Source organism: Onychostruthus taczanowskii, unplaced genomic scaffold (genome assembly GCF_017590055.1).
Source record: "Onychostruthus taczanowskii isolate IOZ18803 unplaced genomic scaffold, ASM1759005v1 scaffold41, whole genome shotgun sequence".
NCBI lineage: Eukaryota > Metazoa > Chordata > Aves > Passeriformes > Passeridae > Onychostruthus > Onychostruthus taczanowskii.
This window is the reverse complement of record NW_024501571.1, coordinates 106,591-129,735: the sequence shown is the minus strand read 5'-3', so window position 1 is coordinate 129,735 and position 23,145 is coordinate 106,591. Positions and strand designations below refer to the sequence as shown.

General features: G+C 36.6%; 1 protein-coding gene across 1 annotated transcript in view; it reads left to right on the top strand.

Moving 5' to 3' along the window:
* PCLO (piccolo presynaptic cytomatrix protein) overlaps positions 1–23,145 on the top strand; it is a 318,336-nt gene that overhangs the window by 223,793 nt on the left and 71,398 nt on the right. The window contains exons 11-15 of the mRNA XM_041413394.1: positions 12,949–13,057; positions 13,680–13,747; positions 16,207–16,418; positions 21,208–21,258; positions 22,127–22,257. Of these exons, the coding sequence (XP_041269328.1) occupies positions 12,949–13,057; positions 13,680–13,747; positions 16,207–16,418; positions 21,208–21,258; positions 22,127–22,257 (571 nt within the window). The remainder of the gene's footprint in view (positions 1–12,948; positions 13,058–13,679; positions 13,748–16,206; positions 16,419–21,207; positions 21,259–22,126; positions 22,258–23,145) is intronic.

Sequence of the window (23,145 nt, the reverse complement as noted above, 5' to 3'; positions counted from 1 at the left end):
ATAGAAACTGACTGATAGTGACAAAACAGGGGCTTTCTTCTGATTCAATAGCTGTAGAGAACATGAGACAAGAAAAACACTTCCCACTGTTTTGGAAGGAGTGAAGATCCAAAGAAGGAACTGAAAATATCTTCAAGCACGACAGTGATCCTTGTTGAATATGATGCAGGCAGACTGGTAGATATGATAAAAACAGTTTTACAGCAGATGAGCATGAAGCACACACTGCTCTATCTGGATGAATACCCTTCAATGGTGCACATGGATGGGCTGCAATGCCATCTCAGAGGTTCTGTCTCTGAATGGAGACTAGCTAGGAGAGCACCTCACAGCTACAGCAGATAAACTCTTCTGTTGCCTACACTCTCCATAGATATGGAAAAATTTGGTGCCACCTAATGGACAACCCCCAGCTTCCAAATTCTGAATGCGTTTTACAGGAATTCTTTTGCAAGGCATCTAAAAAAGGATCTCCCTATATTTGTTAATGCTTCACACAAAGAATTTCTCATTCAGCATCCTTAATCACATGTCTTCAGATGAAATATGAATTGTTTATAGGTGAAGGCTTAATAAGCCCCATGGGTAATACATTTTTGTATTTGCTGGCTTTAAATTTATGAACTGGGGTCATCTCACAGCTTCCTCAATTGCAGCTATATAGCAACACATAAAACTAAATTAGTGAACCTAAGTGTTCTGTTTATGGGTGAAATTAAACTAACTATTCTATCAGTCACATAAATTATTCTACACCATCCTTAAGCAAGTTTACTGCTACAGCTGCGTGGACATTGCTATCTCTTTCAGTAGAAACTATGACTACGTCAACAAAATATTTAGCCCAAGGGGTTTATATCAGCATGTGTACGCTTGCAGAGTATATTAGCAAAAATGAGTTGGACTGTGGACTATAACAATGACTGCCATAACAAGTAATACTGCAAACAATTGGTATTCCTGAAAAAGCTGTTAGGGATAACCTGATTGCATGTCATATTCTTCAGGAAGCAAAACAGGTCAGAAAACATAAGAGCACATCTCTTGTATCAGATGAGCCACCAGATACCATAAATTAAACATATCTATCTGTGATGTCTGTGTAGATGTATTATGTTTATGTATGTTGCAAGATGCAATATCTCCTCTTCATTGTTTGAGCCTGCCCTCCCAGTAGCATCATCCCTAGCTAGAATATGAGCATTAGTATTAGAACTGCAATTTGAACATCATGCTTTGTTCTCAGCTGTCACTGAATTCAGTGGTACAAGTAAAATCATGGTCAGTTTGATGAATTCCAATTTGTAAAACTACATTTTTTCTCTTTGAAGAGAAGCATCTCTGAATGAAACAAATTTTCCATCTGCAGTTTACATTTACAGATTTTCAGGATGCATTATGAGTTTGGTTATTTTCATTTTCCTGTAAAGAGAGAGATCGTAGGAGTGTTCCTGAAGGCCTTCAAGCAAAGGACAAAGAAGGGAAAAGAGTGGAAATTATATTTCTATTGCTTTCTTTCACTGGAATGAACCAGGGAAAAGGGATTGGACTTTTATTATTTTCTTTAAAATTTACTGTATCTACATCAAGGTCAGTTTGGATGGGGCTTTGAGCAACCTGGCCTAGGGAAGGTGTCCCTGCCCGTGGCAGGGGGTTGGGAACTATGTTATCTTAATGGTCTCTTCCAACACAAAGCATTTATGGTATTATCATTCAATAATTCAATACAGTATTTATTTTAATCTATTAAAAAAGCAAATTAGATTAATCTGTTTTGTTACTTTAAGAGAAAGTAATTATTAGTTGTGGTGAAGATAAAGAAATGCCTTTGAAATGGGATGAGTTCATAGGCAATTTAGCAATTCCTTGGATACTTTTCACCAAAGAAGAATTGCTCAAAGACTTTCATCTCTAAAGAATACAGTATCATTTGTGACTCACTTTTTTATCATATTCAGTGTGTTTGCAGTTTCAGTTGGCTTTTTTTTTTTTTTTACTTCTTGCATTTATTTTTGCTTTATTTTTACCTATTGTTGCCTAACTGATTCCCAATATTTCACATAAGCAGTGAAAGTGGAGTGGAGCCTCTTTTGAGTGGAGGCTCCTTTTACTTAAATTTTCTGTAAATTAAAGAAAATAATTTTTATTCTGTTAATTACAGCAGCTATTTTTTCTCCTTTTGCCTGGGAAAGAATATTTAATGGTTTGATGTGAAAAAAACAGAGATGGTTGTTTTACTCTTGTGCACTGTATGACAGTAATAATTTTAATATTTGACACCTGGGAAAAAGACTCAGACATGTTTTATAGCTTTGGTGAAAAGAAAGAAGTCTTAAAAGATTAAGCAGTGAAGTGATCAAACTCTTTTGTCCTTGTTTATCCATAATATACATTTGAGCTTGAGTCTACAGCTGAAATGTCAGTTTAACATTTATGTTTGGCAGTTTAAGAAACAATGCTCAATATCTCACTTGGGCATATATTTGAAGGAGAATAAACTGCTGCAATACCCAGTCAAGGTAAAGTGAGGACGCTGTGCTGGGAATTTGGTAACAGTTCAGTGTTTAAATGTGGTTTGGATATGTAATTAAAACACACAAGTTTAAAGCATTAGGGGCAGAGTTTGTCTTAGGGCTGGAGTGTAGTTGCTAAGTGGAGACTACGAAAGCATCAAAGTAGACAGGCTTATTGCAATTGTTGTGACAGGACAAGGGATTGCCTGTTTGGGCAGCAGTTTCTGGTTGCTGTGCAGCAGCAGGAGCAGTGGGTCAAGTACCTGCACCACACCATTGTCACAGAGCACTCAGGCTGGGGACACATCTTTCCAGCACCTTTCCTACCTGCACCTGCCACAGTTCCATCAAGCCCAACTCTCATCTTTTTGACCCATATCAGAACCACAAACCATATCTCGTAGGTAGTCTTATTACTTATGAGTTTTCATGCTGTTGCTTCAGCAGAAACGCTCCTGCCTTCAGGAGGTTTGAAAGTGAGCCCTGAACTACCAGCCCTGTCCTGCTCTGGGTGGTCATCAGCTGCAAGCAGGGTCTTCTTGTGTTTGCTGTCATGCTTGGGGTAACAGTGACCTCCCACAAGGAAACTGCTTTTCCTGGAGCGGCACAAATTTAATTTCTACAACTATAGCTATCAGTCAAGGAATGTGGTATCATAAGTTTGTTTTGCTTGTCTTCTGGGTGCTTACACAGTGAATTCAATACATTAATTGATATCATAAGAAACATAAATACACTGGGACTGGCTGGTAAGGGATCATTTGTTTTAGTGTAGATAATGAGAAGAAATAGGAGCTGCTGCTAATCAGTATGCATGCGAGTATCCAAAGAAGTTGATTACGTATATAGCTGCCAGATAATCACCACCACCAACCAATCTTGCATGTACAGAATAGCTTAAGTAATTGTGCATTCAAATTTCTTTTAAAGAACCTTACAGAGAATGACAAAACTATGGGCGTAATCCTGCATCACTTATTTGCAATGCTGTTTCATCATGCATGAATTCTACATTTATTACAATGAACATATTTGTTAGAATAATGCTACTTCTTTGATCAAGTACTGCAGATCAAATTTGTATAAAGAGATACCAATAAAAAAAAATCAGCTTACAGTCACAAGTATGTTGAAGATGTGTAAACACCAACAGAATTACATTCTAAGAAGAATATTCATTATTTATTATTGAGAAGAATATTCATTATTTTTAATTATTTAATTTGAAATTAAATTTAAATATTTTATATTATTGTTTTTAAGACAATTTTAGTTGTGTATCATGGACCATTCTCACTGAAATGTATGACAGTCATTACAGGGGCTCACTTTCCTTTCTCTCATTTTTGTTGCAGTTCTGTAAGTGTAGTTTTACCCTAGCAGGCAGCTACACCCTGCACAGCCTTTCTCTCACTCCCCAGCAGTGAGGTGGGAAGAAATCACTCTAGCCCATCAAAACCTGTACAGCCAGTTGAACTGCACTCTTAAATATGACCATGCACAAGTTTTCATATATAGATTGATTAGATCTCTCTGATTCTACTCATAACAACTACTCACAAACCACATTTGACCAAATCAGATTTTTTTTGATTCTTAGTTCCTGACTCAGATTGTGCAAGAAATGGTTTGAGCTTCCAGGAAAGGCTACCTTGGGATTTCCAATCTTGGCTGAGCTGAGCAGCTTCAGCATCATGAGGGAACTTTTTTGCTCTGAATGCAGGACCAAAATTAGACTATCATTAATGTTGCTAATCAGATGTTCCTAAAAATGAGCTTTGTGCCTACATTTATCACTAAACTCTGAAGAACAAGTAATTATTGAGAATGAAATCCTGCAGTTTTTCAACTTCCTGTTAAAATGACAGTTCTAACAGGTAATTATTAGTGTCTCTCATTTTTCTAGCACATATGGAACCTCTACTTCTTAGGGTTGAATAAGCCTAACATTTATCACTAAACTCATTTATGAATGAATTATAGGGATATAAAAGTTGGAGAGTTAATACCCAGCCCTTAATACTTTAACAGTACTACCTCCTACAACCCTATTGTTAGTAAGATTTCTCATGCACTTAGCTTTACTAATAGCACTTGCTACTTGGACAGGTCAAAGTTTATGTACAATAACATTATCTTTTCACTGTGCCTTTTAACACAAAGAAACTGAGGCACAAAGAGACTAATTGGTGTGTTTGTGCTGCTCACCTGGCTGGCTGTAGCAGAAGCAGGACTAACAGCTCTGTCAGTCTCTGGTGGTGCCCCATTAATTCTCTTCACCTGAGGTTCACTATCTTTCAGTTCCTTCTTCTCATTGATAAGGTACAGCTGTCAGTTTGCTAAACTGAGGAAAAAAAGGTCCTTTTCATTTTCTAGGACAGATTTATCACTTTAAATGACAAAGGAGGGAATCAATACACATATTTTTAGGTGTCTGAAAAGTAAATATCTTACCTCACCTGGCATTATGGGCTCTTTTTTCAACCATAAGTGGAAGAAGGATATCCAAGTGATGTGATTCATCTCATTCCAAAAAAGTGTCAGCTGAGATGAGCCATCCTAAGAGGAACCTGCTTCTCTTCATTCATTAACTACTCAAAATTCCTAGACAGCTACTGAGGCAAAACACATATCTGTTTACAGACAAAAATTGGTACATTGACTCTAAGCCCAAAAGAAGGTAAAACCAAAGCAGCTGTATGCATGTGTGCATGACAGTTGCTCCCTGCAGACACACATAATGCTTTCCATGCTCTTTTATTTATTGTTCTAAATCTCTTCAAAATTAGATGAAGAATAAAAAAAAAATCATTTTATGCATTTTCACTTGTGGTTCACTTGTGGTTTCACTTGTGGTCCGTTGAAACCAGCCAATTATCAAACAAATTTGTTCTGCATACTTTCTAGAGTTATGGACATGTATGTGTCATGAATTTGTACAAACATACATTTAGCTACTAAAAGAGAAACCTAAAACATGATCATTTAAAAGAAGTTATTCCAATGATGGAAAAATTTAGCTCAACTTGATTTAGAACACAAACAAGTTGACTCAGAGATAATATCATGGATTTACTTTATCTTGTATTATGAAGGGCCTAAGTTCCAAAAAACTTTTCTTAAAAGGAGAATTATATGCATTATATGAAAAATAGATATGTACAGGAAATGAGAATTGCATAGCACTGGTGGGAAATTTGTATTCACTTTCCTCAGCTTTCAGGTTACATGACTCTCACAAATGAGATAATAGTGAGTAAATTCTACTTTATATTTGAATACACAATGTCAGAACTGTAAAATTACTCCCAGGGTACAGAGGATGATTATTGACAGAGTGACTCCTATTAAGACACATCAAGTAAGGTTCTCACTCTATGCCATGTGACAGACTGGCATTTTAAGGTCTTCAGCCATTCTCATTAAGGCTTGACTTTTTGCTTAAACAGTGGTGATTGCTTACTGTGGGTCACAAAAATTTTCTGTTCTTGTTTCTATATGACCTGAAGTAGCATTGGCATGCAATGCATAACGATGGGCTTTGCTCATTCCTAGCAGGCTTTCAGTATTTAAATTATCCTAATAATTCCATTATTTTCTGAATTGGCCTCTGTAGTCCCTTAGTGGTGACACTGCTGGAGACCAGTCAGGAATTCACTGAGCAAGGGTGAGACCCCCTGATCTGTGTGAGGACAGCCTCATCAAGAAGCCCCAAGAGACTCAGCATGTTGGGGGTCCTCATTCAAGAGCAACTTTTCTTCGGCATCACTTCTTTTTCTGTTGTACTTTTCAAATACAGACATTCTGGTCCAAGCACCAGGATGTGTATATGCAATTGGTATGTCCAGAGAGCAAGGGATGCCAACTGCTGAGCCTATTTCTCACTCTCTGGGGTTGTAAGTTGACAACCATATGATAGTCTCAGAGATGTGCCCTTTGCACACTTTCAGAAGCTGATAGTTATCTTTTGTTTCTCTACCTCATACCCCTGAGAGACACTGGAAAATGTTGCTGGGTTACTCTTTGTCATTTTTTTCTTATCTCAGGGTCTTTGCCCTGTTCTTTATCTTCCTGCCAGTCTTTTTAAAGTTTCAGGCTGCACTTTGATTTAGTCAGTGCTTTGCTGAAGTATGGTTCTGCCTTGTCTTTTTTAAGCTACTTTTCCTTACCTGAGCAAAGTGTCCTATGAAACTGCATTTTAATGAGTTAGGATCTTGATGACATGCTAACCTATGCGCCATGAATCATTCTTTTCTTCCAGCAAAATTCTTCTGGGAGTTCTACATTCCTAAATTTCCACTCATATTTCATTCATAGAATCATAGAATATAGTCATAGAATATCCTGAGCTGGATAGGGCCCAGAAGGATCATTGAGTCTGATGCTTACCCCTGCACAGGGCAGCCCAAAGCATCATACCATGTGCCTGAGAGCCTTGTACAAGTGCTCCTGGAAATCTTGGTGCTGTGACCACTTCTATGAAAAGACTATTCTTTTTCATAATATCCAGCTTAATTCCCCTGCCAGAGCTTCATACCATTCACTATTGTCCTGTCACTGGTCACCAGAGAGATCAGGACCTGCCCCTCCACTTCCCCTTGTGAGGAAGCTGTAGACCACGACTGGAGATCCCCTCAGTCACCTCTTCTGTAGTCAGGACAAACCAAGTGACCTCAGACTCCCAAGACCATTGCAAAATCTTTGAGAGAAGTCTCGTGATGACAATAGAACAGTGTTTTATATAGACGTTGTTTGATGTGTTTGCTGTCATAATTTACATTCTTAGGCAGAATAGAAACTAACTAATAAAGAGAGAGTGACTCTTTAGACATACACTGTAACTACCACAAGAACTGTTTGTTTGCATCTCATGGCATGTGATTCTTGCCTCTGCAAAGGAAAATTTCAAACCCAAATATCATTCCATTCACAGATGTAACTGAAAGAAGTAAGACTAACAGAACTGCATTTATGTAAAAAAGAATAAATTATTCCTCAAAAGGGAAATTGAAATAAATATATAATGCAGGCAGAGATATACTAGTCTAAATTAATATCTGGCATTAAACTCCCAGGAAAATAATGGTTTTAGCTAGTCACCATTCATTAAAGTGACAGCAAAGACAAATTCCTGCAGCCTCATTGTTAACTAACTTCAGGTGAATCTTAAGGTGACTTGGAAATAACAGACTTTTTCATTCTACAATGTATTATTTCATAATTTTAAAAAATCTGAATTCACAGTAAACTGCTTTTAAAAGTAGAGGAGTTTGAGAGATCAGGACCTGCCTTTTTTGTTTTTGTTTTTTTGGGTTTTTTTGTTTTGTTTTTGGTTTTTTGTTTTTTTTTTTTTTTGGTTTTTTGTTTTTTTTGGTTTTTTTTTTTTTTTGAGCACAGCCTAAAAATGAAATGTTTAAGACTTTAATTAGAGCATTCTACAGGAATGTAATTTCTCTGGCAAAATCATTATAATCTCTTATATGATGTTACTGAAAACAAAGTAAATACACTCTGCTCTGTAGCTTCAGTGAATACTGTGAAGGCGGGGGAGTGGGTGGAAGACAGAGACAACCACTCACCTGATGTTCATGTGGCAAGAGAGAGAGAGAGCTCATTCCTTGAGCCCCTCTTTAAAAAGGGAGTTTTCCTGGGCAGCTCATTGATCTTTGACACCGCCCAGCTCCCACACCAGCGAGAGGTCTGCCTCTTAGGACAGAATGTAATAGGTTGAGTTTCCTGTCAGTCAACCCAGGGGCCATTCGGGTTTCTTATCTCTAGCTGAGTTAATTGCCCAGTAGGAGCCAGCTTGTGCTGTGATATACTGTGACAAACACCATGCTGCAAAAAAACCCCACTTGTTTTTCTAAAACATTGAATAGTTACAATGCACCACAACATTTTGTTCAGCATGGTATAACTGATCATTTGTCTGCAACTCTAATGTAAACTGATCTTTGGGGCTATAGTAATGGTGAAAGCCCTATAAACTTAACATTTACATCATACTTATTTTCATAAACAGTAACTCTAAGCTTCATTTAACTTGCCAGAACATGAATTAGGTCACACAAGTACAAGCAGATCATCACTTGTTGCTCTAGCATAGTTCACACTGAAGGGTCATCTATGGAATCATGTGCCAGTATGTATCAAAATCTGAAGGCAGTGATGGGTGGTATAGCTGCCAAAAAATGCCAAGTACTTCTCAAATACCAGATTGATTTGCTTTGGTCACACTTTTAGGAATGTCATTTTATAGTAGTATAGCAGCCATAAGGCATAGGAAGGTCCATTATATAATTTCTACTCGATGAACAACATACCCATTTTTAAGAATCGTGAGTGTTGCCCATATAATAATTATTGTAATATGTGGAAAATATTCAGCTTGACTGTGAATGACAAATGGAAGAAGAAGTTAAGGTGCTGACAGAAAATAATGAGTTTTGCTGTGTGATTCATTCAGTTTGGGGAAATACATTAACACATTGACTTTCATCAACCTATTTTGAGCCATCAAAAAGGTTTAGAAATAAAACAAAAATAACTGGAGAGAACAGACCATAAAGTAATTTAGTGTTGAATATCAGACTGCAAGTTTATATTGTTTCTCCTTATTCTGAATGCACATTTATCTTTTATAGCACTTTCTGGGTAAAACATTTCAAAGTAATGTTTCTGAATTTTAATTCTTACATGATATAGAAAAATACTAATATTCACATTTTATAGATTGAAGTTTCTAGTCTATAGAGTCCAATTTCATTTTACTACATGAGCATTAGATCAGTGAAAAATGAGATTCAAACTAACATGTTTATTATGTATAAGAATAAACAATACAAACTATGAAGAAGCAGAGAATGAACCCCAGCAATCTGTGGGTATAACTATGGTGCAACTAAAATCAGAGGCTGTATTCTAAGATTGTAATATTTAGATATTTTTAAATTTCAGTATGACAGCAGTTCTGAGACTTTAAAATGAATGGAAAACTAATAGGTTTAATACACAAGTAGAGCTGGAAATAATTACAAACTCTTAGTGACACAGCAAACAACAGTTTTTCGACTTCTTGGATAATAATTTTTCCACTTCTTGGGTATACTGAATAAGGGAAGCTGCAGTATAATACTGCATTAAAAGTGACTGAGATTAGCTTTATAATAGTGTACATTATGTCACAAAGGGGAACAAAATTCAAGAGATGTTCAGTGGTGCAATTTAATATTTCGGTATTTGAATCAACTATGTCAAAACTTGTGTTTAGAGTAATCAAATCCTTGGATGATTTTCAGATTCCTTTCAATTTCAACTTTAATCATGCAGCTAGCTCATGTCTGAAAGATGAGTCCGAAGAGGAAAGAAAATATTAGAAATCATGTAAGATGGGTGAAAACGGGCAGAAATATTGTGCCTTCCTGTTGACAGAAACTCTGATGCAAAGACCTGTTCTATCTGCATATTTTATAATTTGTTTTGTGCTGTTTTATCAATAGGAATGTTGTATCTACAACCACATTCAGTTAAACAGTACAGATTTATCACCCGCATGATGGAATGAAAGATAAATGTATTGAGAGTGTGGGAGCTGATATTGCTAAAATTAAGTTGTTGCTCACCCAGTAAAATAATAATGCAAGAAATAAAGAATGCTAGAAGAAATAATATATTTGATTGTCAGGGCAATTACTAGTACTTCCTCAGTCAGCAGAGTTTCCATGGAGTAACACAGGTTTTCTCATCTTCCTATTTTCTTTTGATTTCCTACCTACTACACAGATGACCTGAATTATACAAACTTTTGGAAATGTGACTATCATGTTCTGACTACCAAAGACCAGTGACAGAATGTAATTAATTTTAGGAGAAAAAAAAAAAAATATCACACGTCTCTTGTGACTTCTCAATACTTTTTTTTCCCGTTTTGTTAATTAGACTTACATTCCTTCTAAAACTTTTTTTTTTTTGTAACGTTACCTTTTTTTTTTTTTTGAACAAAATATGTATGGCAGTTACATGCTGAGAAAAGAGAAATCAGCTTCTCACCTACATTTTTTGTTCTTAGAGCCAAGGGCTATCAGTCTGATCAGTTCATTGTGTTTAAGTTGCTCGATTTTAAGCATTCATGGATCCACAAGGCACACAGTAAAAAGAAAATACCCCTGTACTGACAACGTAAATGGATCTCTGTGTTAGCTGAGGCTGTTGAAATTCAATTTCCTTAGAGTTTATTGCTTTGTTCATGTGTGTGTGGCCCTTCTGACCAGGTGAGTGACTGCAGTGCTGCTGTGCACATTGTTGAAAGTCTCACCAATGGAAATCAGACTTGGTTTCCAAATACTGGCACTGCAGTAGTACTCAGCTAAGCTCTTCCTGCCAGTCTTTTAAATTAAAGTGAGGTATTGATAGTAGCTCATAGTATTTTGTTGAAAAAGCTTTTTTTTTTTCTTTTTTTTTTTTTTTTTTTTTGTAATAAAAGTATTTTAGCTGCTTTCTCAAATATTGGAAGTGGGGATTTTGCTTCTATTTATCATGAGGTTCATAATGTCATACATTACATCCTATGCCATGATAGCATTTTGAGGGCACACATTAAAAAAAAAAAAAAGGACAGAAATAACTTCAGTTCCTTCCTTTCTAGAAGCCTAAAGACCAAGCTCATGATGTTATATTTGTATGACTGAAAATCAGGGGGAAATTAATTTGCTCATAATTATTGTTGCTTTATTCCAGAGGAACTGAGTTTAAAATCAGATCTGCTTTAACAAGCAAAAACAAGATCATGTTTTTGAATCATGGCTGGTAAATGAAAGTGGCTAAATTTTAGGAAAAGTCAAATCTATTTTGACACTAGGCAGCTGGCTTTACTGCCTTCTGAGCATTGCTTTTTAGTCGTTCTGCACAGTTTGTTTTTCTGTAAACTTCTACAAAGAAAATTATAAATTCTGGCTGACAACAATTATGAGCAATTCTGATATTTCAACTCCTAATTCATGGAATCCTGTGGAAAATATTGGAATACAAATTTTTGTATTTATTTCTCATATTCTTCATTGTCAAATAATTTAGTCTGATTTATTCCATAAAAAAAAATTCATTATATTTTATTTAGCAGCATGCTTTTCTATGAGTTTATGTCCACATTTTACTTCATTATTTTTCCCATTTGTTATATGCAACAGCACAGGATTTTGAGATTAAAATATGACCCAGGTGAAGACTTGGTTTTCTCTGTGTAAGTGGTAGCAAGCTAAGTGTTTGTGGTTTTCTTTGCTGTGTGGGTGATGTGGTTTTCAGATGTTTTGTAATGCATTGCTTTTAGTGGTCTATTAATAATTCATTATCTTTTTTTACTATTAAGCAATTTTTTACGACTAGAGCCAGAGGCTTGGATTTTGACACTTGTACATTGGTGAGAAGTTAATATGTTTGGAATTCTTATGACTAATTAATTCAAAATTTGAACCCAGTTCTCAGGACCACAGTTGTAAGTCCCAGATATGAATTTAGGGTTTGCTTTATGTAAGCATTTCATCATAACCAAAAGATTTCTCATTTTATGAGAATATATCTCACATGGTCTATAGAGGGATTGACTCTGCAATTACTGAGCAAAAATACTCTGCAAATACTCTGCAAAAACTTCCTTCTACAGATACATTCAACCATACTGAGTCTCCTGACTCAGTCCTGGGACACTTGGAAGACAAAGCAGATCAGATCAGATCAGTATTCAATATTTTTCATCCTGATTAATATAGTTCTGTTTATATCTTCCACAATTAAGTACGTTCATCTGTTTTGTCAATTTTTATGAGAAAAGGTACGGAAGAAAAATTTAAACCTGAATACTACCAGGCTGATGTTTGAAATGTGGAGGCACATGTTTTTCATTAAAATCAGTTAGTCCAAAAGCCTTCACTTTTTTGTATTTTTGTTAGTGACAAAATAAAGAAAATATATTTGAATTATATAATCACATTCACAAATTATTCCATTTTGAGGCTCAGCTTCTTAGCAGCAATTTGACACTGTAGGAAACAGTTATCTTCCAAGACCATGGCTGGCCACGAAATGTCTGATGTATGGAGTGTTTTGGTTTCTTGCCATTCTGGTAGGTGCGCATGGTTTTGATATTGGAAAAAATTTTCAATATCATGCAACCCAGACTATGGAGAGTGCATGTATACTTTGAAATGGAGAGAATTAATCTCCTGTCTGGTTTCAGCAGGTAAGTTACAGCTGAAGCGACAATAACATTCAACAATCTAATCTGTGTGAAATGAAAGGGCTTTGCTAATGTCTTGTGCCATTTGAACAACATTCACTGAATGTCACATCAAATTGTCTTGTCAAAGCAAGGCAAGAAGAGTCTAACTGATGCCTCTGTCAAAATCTGAGCCCTTGACCTCTTGCTGTTTTGCCTTCTTAGGAATGCAGGTGCTGGAATGGAATGGCATCCCCTTGACCGGGAAAACTTATGAAGAGGTCCAGAGCATTATTATTCAGCAGAGTGGGGAAGCAGAAATATGTGTAAGACTGTGAGTTTTTCCCCATCTTTCTGTTTCCATTTCTTTTTGGCTTTTCATGGCTTTTGTTTTTTTTTTTAATTTTTTTTTTTATTTTAATTTACAATTGTTAAGGTGGAACCTTTGTTAGCACAAAACACTAATGTAATAATGAGCAAGAGTTCACTGTGACTGTGGGAGATCTTTTTGTTTTGTTTTTCTCTTAAAGTCAGAAGGAGAGATAAACTGAATCAGATGCTAGTTATTATGCTTTTATAAACAATGCTAACTCCATGGTCAGGCCACAATCTCCTCTCATGACAAACATACAGTTCACTGAACTTACTGGTGTTAGAAAAAGAAGGTAGTTTAGCAATAACTGGACTTCTAGTGAAATCTGTATCCTTTAGATGAAAGTCATTTAAGCATCATGAGAAAGGCATACACTTGCATTAAATCCATTAAAGATTTCACCTTAAAAGAAGCTTTTCTTCTCAGCTCTTTAACAGCATTGGAAATATATATTAGCTAAGGAGGGACCATGCTTGGGAGCTGCTTTCTGTCATGAACCACTATTCATTTACCTACCTAATACAATAATGAGGGTATGAGGAAAGAGTTTCTTTTGTCTCAGGCTTCTAATTGTTTTCTTTAGGGACCTGAACATGCTCTCGGACTCTGAGAATCCCCAGCACCTGGAACTGCATGAGCCAGTAAGGGCAGGTGAGAGACAAGGAGTTGCTTTGATATTGTAGGGCTGGATTACAACTGAAAATTGGATAAGATATAAGCTAGTATATTAGTATTTTAAACTCTGGTGTTGCATCCCAAATATTTCCATGGGTAAAAAGGGGACCATGTCTTGTATAAAAAGACAAGAAAAGGGGATTGAGTGCACCCTCAATGAGTTTGCAGACAGCACCAATTTGGGCAGGAGTGTTGATCTGCCGGAAGATAGGAAGGCCCTGCAGAGGAATATGGGCAGGCTGGATTGATGGGCCAAGGCCAATCATGAGATTCATCAAGACAAAATGTCAAGCCCTGCACCTGGGTCACAACAACCCCAAGCAGCCCTACAGGCTGGGGGCAGAGTGGCTGGAAAGCTGCCCAGAGGAAAATATCTGTGGGTGCTGGATGCTGTGAAGTTTATATGTGATTTGTTGTTGTTCTTTTTCCTTGGGTTGCCCCTCAAATTTACTTTGCTCAGCCCCGTGGTTTGCACCTGTGTCAGTACCTGGCCAGTGAGTTGCTGGTGTCCCCAGAGCCTCATCTGCCATCCTGTGTCCAAACCTTGCAGCACTCTGCTGCCACCCCAGGCCTCTGCTTCTGTAAACTGCATTATTATTCTGGAGCCATAAAAACTCCAGTCTGCACAGTGCAATTACAGCTGTGCATTTCTATACCAAAATAATGAAGAATGGGCATTATACAAGGTGAAGTGTAACTCAGAAAAATTTGGGTTGTAGCCATCTGGTCATTAGACAGCTGCAGCCAGCGAGGCTAAAACAAAGCTCCCAGCAAACTGCAGCAAGTCCAGAAGAAAACAGGTTCTGAGGCCTATGTTCATAGAACCATAGAATTGTCAGTGTTGGAAAAACCCTCGATGAAAATACCTGTTAGCTTAATACAAGGTTTATGGCCTGCCATAAGTGACAAAAAGCCAGTATTTACTGGATACAGGGATGCAATAGAAAGTATTCAGTTTTGGTATGTGAGTTCTATGATGGCAGTGCTTTTGGGGGAAATTCCTGCTGTTTAATCAATACCACAACTGCAGGCTTCAGTCATTGTATCAGTCATAGTATCAGTCATACCTAAGCTAACTTTGAATCAACTTCCACAATCTTACTAGTAACGCAGCCCCTCAGCAAGCTCCGTGCAGATGAAGATTGCTTCCAACCATTCCGTGGGCTTACTCTGGGTTCTGTGGTTTAGTGGCTGCTTTTTTTATCAACCAGTACCTAAATTACCTAGGTTGAATGCTCCATTTGCTAACTATGTAAAATTGCTGAAAATTTATGTTATTGATAATAATTGAAAGCAAAGACTAAGTATGACAGAGCTTTGAAGCATAGCTACCCACATTTTTTTTAGTTTGTGAACAGATCAAAACCACCAAAAACATTGAAATACACTGAAATCAGTTTTGGAAAGGACAAAAACTAGGAAAACCTCAGCTTTTTATTAATGAAGAAAACTCTAAATGAGAAGGAACAGAAATAAAATAAAATTGTTCCATTCTTGCAGTCATGTTTCCTTGTAGTCTGGCAATCTTGTAGTGCTTTCTAAGTTGGAACAACTCTGTAGAGTTATTGCCATTACCTCTGAGGTTTGGCAGACTGTTTGGGCTTTAGAAAGGAGCATCCCCATTTTCTCTGAAAGAAAAATGAATTAGCCTAGCAGGCAGGATAAAGCTGAAGTCTTGTTTTAAAGGTCTTCTACTTCTGAGAACCTGTGAACCAAGCTGTGCCTAGGATCCTTTTAACTCAATTCAGTCTAGCATATATGAAACCTCCTTGACTTCATTTCTATGTTATATAGAAATTGCTATCTCCAAAGGGTAAATTCCTCCCACTTATTCCTGGTCAGCAGAGAGGGCAATCAGACTCCTACTACAGATGCCTCACAAAGGTGTGAGTAACGTAGGAATGATGAATCAGGGCTGTCAGCCTACATTTGTTTACATTTTTTCTTCTTTGATTAATTCCTGGTAGTAAAGTTTTGAGGCTTTTTTTCTCTTTATTTTTGTGTGAATTATCTCAGGAGCAGTTCTGTTCAATGTCCAGTTGATTTAAAAAAAAATAAAATGAGTTACAAGGAAGTTCAGATACTTCATGAAAATGGACCAGTTTCAAACAACGAATGAGTCTTTAAAAGTGTAATTTGCTCCAGTTTGGTTCAACATGATCAGCAAAGGCTGTTTTTCTTCACCTAGAAGTACCTCAGAAAGCTTTTTAGGTAAAGAGCACTAGTAAGTAGCACTAGCACACAAAGATTGGAATTGGGATGTCGATGCTGTGCGAGAAATGTCTATTTTTCATAGGATGCCCTTTGCATCTTCAAAGTATACAGGCAGATGACATGAAAGCTTGTAAGGGTTGTTATGCTGTCCCTGTACCGTGGCAAGATGGATCTGGATGTGCTGGCAATTATCAATACAAAGCTCTCTTGCTTTAATCCAGTAGATAAAGCGAAGTCCCCAGGGGTTGATCCCAAGCAGCTGGCTGCAGAGCTCCAAAAGGTTTCTCTACAGCAGTCGCCTCTGGTTGCTACTTCAGGAGTGGAAAAGGGATCTCATGTCCACTCTGGAACCACTTCTGCCACCTCCAGTGCTGTTCCTAGCCCTGGTCAGCCTGGTTCTCCCTCAGTGAGCAAAAAGCGGCACAGCAGCAAGGTAAGAAATTTCCAAGTTATGGAGTAAGAACATTTTTATGTCAGGAAGAAACTGCCTGTTTACCACCTTTAGTGTAGCAAAAAATCCCAGCACATCTTGGAAAACTCATTTCCTGGATAGCAATGAATATGACCATTAAGATATTGAATCTGGACATAAAGAAAGATTACATGATCCATCCAAGAGACTTGTCCCTTTCTAAAAAAAAAAAAAAAAAGAAAAAGAAAAAACAAACTAATATTATTGTTTTTAAACTTCCCTTTACAGCCTTTTTTCTTCTTGCTTTTTAAGTGCTTCCTACATGATGGTGAGGTACTGTTTCCACTAAAGAAGCTGATAGTGCTGAGACCATAATTGTTCCTCTCTGTACTAAATTGCTGCTCAAAGTGTTACAAGCTATGAATAGTCATAGCAGTAGTAAGTCTCTGAATGCCAGGGAAGGATTGAAAACAAAATTTGCCATTAAAATGTGTTTTGTCATTAGCTAATTCCCATGAACTTGCCAAACATAATTTTCATTTTCTTTGCCACATCCTATCCATTCCTCAGATGAAGTTCTTGTGCATCTGCACACCTAAAAAAGGAAGAGTGGGAATTTAGTAGCATTTTTTCACAGTTAAAACTGAAAACTAGATCATAAAGTCATCTGTCACATTTTTGCATTTGTGTCAAAAAAGTCAGGACCTGAAGTGAAATTCCGTTCTTTGAAGACTGCATTTGCTTAAACAATTTGCAAGAGGGCTGATTGCTGTCCTGAATATCCAGCTTCTGACACACTTACAATCTTCACATTGCAAACAAAGTGCTTTCTAAACATTTATTACTCTGCACCTTTATTTATTTTTGGGACTCTCAGGTTCCTACTGCATTATAGTTATGTTTTTAGTTTTGTGTTGTTTAAAATATGTCTGTGATTTGGACAGATGAGTTAGGTGCTGCACAAACCAGAACCAGAACTGGTGTCTGCTCATTGCAGACAGTTCTTTGATATGCCAACATAACTTTCATATGAGAGGAAACACAAAAATCTTTTTCATCCAGCAATTTAGTACAAACTGTGAAGATATTTATTGATCATTTTGGTTTGGATAGTAATTCTGTCTTGCCACAACACACATAGACTTTCCACAAACTAATTCAAGTGTATTATGCAAAAGTTAAATCCATATGCCAATATTTGCTGGATCTAACTTCAGGGATGTGGCAGAATTGCTTAATCCTTAGGTCAATGGTTAGATTCACTACAGCATACTCTGGATATTGTATACATTTTCATATGAACTTGTTTGCTATGTGCAAGGTTTTTGCCACTGAGAATATTAATTTTCTGAAGTACAGTTGCCGAGACTGGGTGTAACCTGCATCACAGTGCAGTCACTGCATGCAGAGAGCAGGACTCTTAGTGCACGTGCCACCATCTACACTGAAATGTAGATCTCATATTTGGTGAGATGAATCACACTCCTAAATTCACAGTGTATGGAGATCAGTAAGTCCTTGCTGTTCATTATATCCTGGAGAGGTGACCCATTCTGCCTATTTGAGGAGACTGGGTTCCCAGCTTTGGCACTGTAGCAGGTCACCTAAAGTTAGATGCATAAATTGAATTTCCTGCTTCACAGAGGATTTAGAATTCTTTTATGAAAATTCAGCTCTACGCTTATAAAGATGAAACAAAAGTTATTAGAACTAATGCCTTTATATAGGAGATGCAAAAGTCAGAACTAGTCAGGTAAATATCTAAAACATTATTTGCTTATTTGTGAAAATGATGTTGAGAGGCATTTCTTTCATAACAAGCATAGCTCTTGTTGACTTGTATAGTTTCTGTTCATTGACTTCAGGCCAAGTTTATAATGGTGTTGAGCTCTGTTAGAAGAGAAAGCTCATCCTTTCTGGAACTGCTCTTTGCCTTGGGCTGACAGCATTTCTAGGCAGGCTGCAGCAATGCCAAAGTATCATGACAGACTAAATATCCAAACTGCCTAGATCTTGTTTTTGCAACTGTTTTTATTTTTAGCAACTACTTTTAAAAGGATTTTTGTATAGAATATACACTCTAAAAATGTTGTTGTGGTCTCTACCATATTCTGCAGTGCCAATTTTCTATATTTATTGTTACTACAGAAGGTGGTAGTGAATAGTGCATCAAAGCCTTGCATTAACCAGTTTCACAGCCTGCTTGAGCAGGTGTGATGGCATTACAAAGCACCATCTCTTACTCAGGGTGTGTGAGTGCATGTGGGAATATCAACAGTAATTAGACAGGAATTGATTAGGCCATCACAAGAGATATTTAACCCTTGGAAGCCTTGAGCTGATTATATCTTGTGAAGACCTGTTTCTTTTAGTGTAAATGTTTCTTGTAGTGTAAATGCATGATCATTCTATGGTGAAGATTACATCCAGGATATAAATGACCTATAGAAACATTTAATATGAAGAATGGATTGCTTTTTATTCTAAATCCTCAGATCCTTTAGCTCCTAAAAAAGTCAACTGTGAAATACTTTCCCTCTTTACAAATTAATACTCACTGAGGCTGTGATAAAGGAAGCTACTTATTGGCATCTCTGCCTCTCAGTACGGATCCAGCTTCAAAGCTGGCCCAGCTCTGAGCTTGGGGTTAGACCAGATGGCCTTGAGAGGTCTCTTTCAGTCTAAATTATTCATATTTCTTTAAAATATATGGGTACTTCAGTTTTAGATCTGCTGACATCAGAGAAAACAGAATATTTTATGTATTGAATCACAGTCTTGTAAATGATACAGTGATTCAACAATAATATAGAAACATATATGTGCGCATTTATTTTTACAGAGTCCACTTTACTAACTACAACTTAACCACCTTTGGAAGTCTCAATACAAATTCATCATGCCTATTCCCTTCTCCATGAACTCCTCCTACTTTATCCGTACTCATACATTCCATATTAGATGACATTCGGAGTGAACAAACTCTTGCTATTTCAACTCATGAAAAATGAGGGCATTTAGACTAGTGCTGGTACAGTGTGAGGTCAGAACTATTAAGTATAATAAAATCCATTTGTAGAGGTAAAGTATGGGAAATATAAACCATTTATGCCCTACTTTGAAAGACTGCATGATTCTCAGGGAGCTCCCTGTCATTGGCAAAATCAGTGGAATTCATTCTCTGAATAGTCTTGTCAAGGACCTAACAAATTTTAGGAGTATTTTGCAATCAATCTAAAATTTAATTTCAGATTCAGAACATTACTGATGACTTATTTTAGCTGTTGGATGAATTAAACTTCTTTAAAAGCTTTGTAAGGTACCAAAAGAATTATAAAATTATAAAATTTTTCATGAGAATTATTTTTTGTATGCAAATGCATTTACAGACAAGTTTGATTTAGTTTTGGGCTGTTTTGTTTTGGCTTTTGTTTGTTTGTTTGTTTTTCTGGTAAAGCTTGTGCATAAGGCAAAAAGACACTGAATATATCCTTATAACAGGCAGATTTGGGCTAATTTTCTTCTGTGTTTTCATGGTGATAGGGTTTAGCTGGGATTCTTCTGGTTAGTTCTCATCTGACTGATTTAGAGGATGTTTCTTTGACACAAACCTGAAAAGGGCAGTGCATCACCTTAACTTCATCCTGTGGTGCAGGGAATGTGGGCACTTCATTGGCCTCATTTAAAGCAGTTGATATCCAACATCTTAAAAGAGCCTTGAAGGGTTTTCTTGTAGTATCTGGCAGCACAAAAGAGGCAGGTGGTTTTTGCTCTTCTCAGAAAGTGATAGAAATGCAAATTACATGGAATAATGTCAGGCAGCTGCTCACATCTGGAAGAATCGGAAATGACAGCTTCCAGAGCAGTCTTCAGAGAGCAGGAAGTTTGTCCTTGTTTGCACCATTTGTTTCCTGCTGCATCAACCAAGGAAGCAGATATGGAGAGAATACAAAAATATTCAAATCCTACTACTGAAACAGAGCTTTCTTGGTTGACCGATGGCTTGCAGATTAGAGGTTGGTCCAGAGTGGCTTGAAGCCACCAACATTTAACAGAACAGCATATTTTTGTGAGTTCAGGATTCTAATCAAGTGGTGATATTATTTTCCACAAACAGGAGGAAAGAAAAAAGGCAGAGAGAAACATTAAGGATTCTATTACTTTTTGTCAAAAACTTAGACAAGTTTAAAGGAGAGAGGAAAGTGAGGACAGAAAATTTAAATTTCATGTCACAGAATATGTGGGGAGGAATTTGAAGTGCTGTAACTGAATTGACTATCAGAAAACACAGAATAAAGTAAAAGACGTTATATGAGGTAGCTTGCAGTTATGTAATCCACTTAATACACATCTCTTTTTTCTTCGTTTTAGTACCATTTGCACTCTTTCTACCCACTTTCACCGCAACTCAGTTTAAATTAGAGTAACTTTTGCCTCTCTCTGCCTTTCTCATATTGACAGAAATATACTGCTGTGTTTATGTGGCATGGTCCTTTCTTTCTCTTGGCAGCATTCATGTGTTTGTTAGACAGGATTAATGCTCTGTGGTTGTTTTTTTTTTTTCCCGTGCCTCCTTGTCTGCTCAGACTGCAAAGATTTGGTGTTGACGTTGTTTAATTCTGTACCTGTATAAAGGCTGACAAATGGCTGGGCTGGACATTAGGTGCTGTTGAAATACATAACCATTAGTTTTGACTGTAACAACTGGAGACAGTTTTTAAAAAAATTGTGGCAATGCAGCAGTATAAACTCCTGTTTATACCTGTTAAAAAAGTTAACTTTGAAAATCTATGTATTTTTAATCTGGCAGCCCACGGAAACTACAAAGTCTGCTTCCCATCCAATCACTGGAGAAATACAGGTAAATGTGTAGTTTTTTCTGTGTAGATTGTTGTTGATACTGGCTGTGTTTTTCTTTGAAATAAGTTTGAAGAAAAATATTTCCATCAACTTATTTCTTATTCAACTCCAATCGCTTAAAATGTCACTAATGCAAGTCAGTGCTTGATTTTTGCACCCATCTTTAATGTTGAATTATGAAATACAACCAGAAGAATAGAAAATGCTGCTGTTCCCAAAGGGACTAAAAGGATAGCTAAATTCATTCTAATTCTTAATCTTTGGCCACTTATTGTGGTTTTCCTTAGAAATTTCCAGTCTGTTTACATTGAAGCAAGAATGGCTGTGGATTTCTTATAGTGCAGTTTATTTATTTCCATGCCATGCCAAGTTTATGGTTATTCCTTATGTAAATTTACTTTAGCCTTTTAAAACACTCATAAAGAGAACAGCAGAACAACTGAAGCCTAACTTCCTATAGGTTTCTGAATATTTTTAGCCCCTTGATTAAGCTTTCTCTTCTATATTAGTACTAAGAGTCTTTCCATAGTATTGTAACATCCTTGTCAGACTTGGCCTCCAGGTAGATAGGATGTGTGTAATTAACACTCAATAAACTGGCTATTGTTCAGAATAATATCAAGGGTTCAAATTTCCTTTGCTCTTTCCTGATTGGAATATGGGTGTTTCCATTTTTTTCAAGGTCCAGTGTGATGATCTAGCATCTCATTCTAGTCAGGAGAGAGAGAGACAGAAACTTCTGTAATGTGTCTATTTGGAGGGAACATAGAGGTCTAAAGCTCATTTTATTCAAGGGGTTTAGGAGATATTAAATCATTCAGAAACTAAAAGTAACAAATAACCCTACTGTGTTTTAATGCATTCACTAGCTTCAAATCAACTATGACAAACACCTTGGCAACCTTATCATCCACATCCTTCAGGCAAGAAACCTTGCTCCCAGGGACAACAATGGCTATTCGGACCCCTTTGTTAAAGTTTATCTTCTTCCAGGGAGAGGGTAAGTATAGGACAAATTTTAATCTGAACTTTCTTATAGTTCAGGTTTGCTATGTGTCATTAATAAACAGAACTAAGAGTTATTGCTATAGAAAATCCAGGTGCAGCACCAGCAAAAATGGTGGATTTTTAATACAGAGTGAGATCCTATTCACAGGAGAATATATATACTTTGCTAATGACCTTAGGAAGTTTATGATCATTCCTGCAGATATATGTTTTCTTTTTTTTCATGTTTCCTTATAAAAATTACAATACATGTAAAAATATTTAAAATAACAACAGTGGAAATGTACTAAACAGATGCAATACTTTCTGTAATACGAAAACCTGCATGTTAAGTTTAGCATAAAATAGTCACTTCAGCTCAAGACAATCTGAATTTAAGATTGATTTGCAAACAAGAAAAATTAAAGTACCTGAGATAGATTTAAGGTTGCAGTAAAATAAAAAAGCCAAGAAGTACTGGTCAGAAAAAAAAAAATCTGTCCATCTCTGTTTTATGGCGCTTTTTTTTAAGAGTGAAGATATGGTTTTAGAAATACTGCTAATTTTATATTTAATGACTATACAAGTCACTAAGCACTTTTTCACAGATCATTGATTTTTTTTACTCTAATTACAAATAGCTCATTATTACTTCCTTTAAAATATATGTTTCTCTATGAGCAGTATTATAACTATTTTTTTTCCTAATGTTACAGAATGTCATATGTACATGGAGGATGCATAAGAATACGTGGTTATAATAATGCTGCTTATTTCAGTGACACAATCGATATATCTAAAATTAAGGTGATGGATCAGACTCTATATTGCAAAGACAGATTCATGGAAACTCCTCTGCTTGTGTAGCAATGCTCACACTAAAAGACTCTTAGGATAGCGC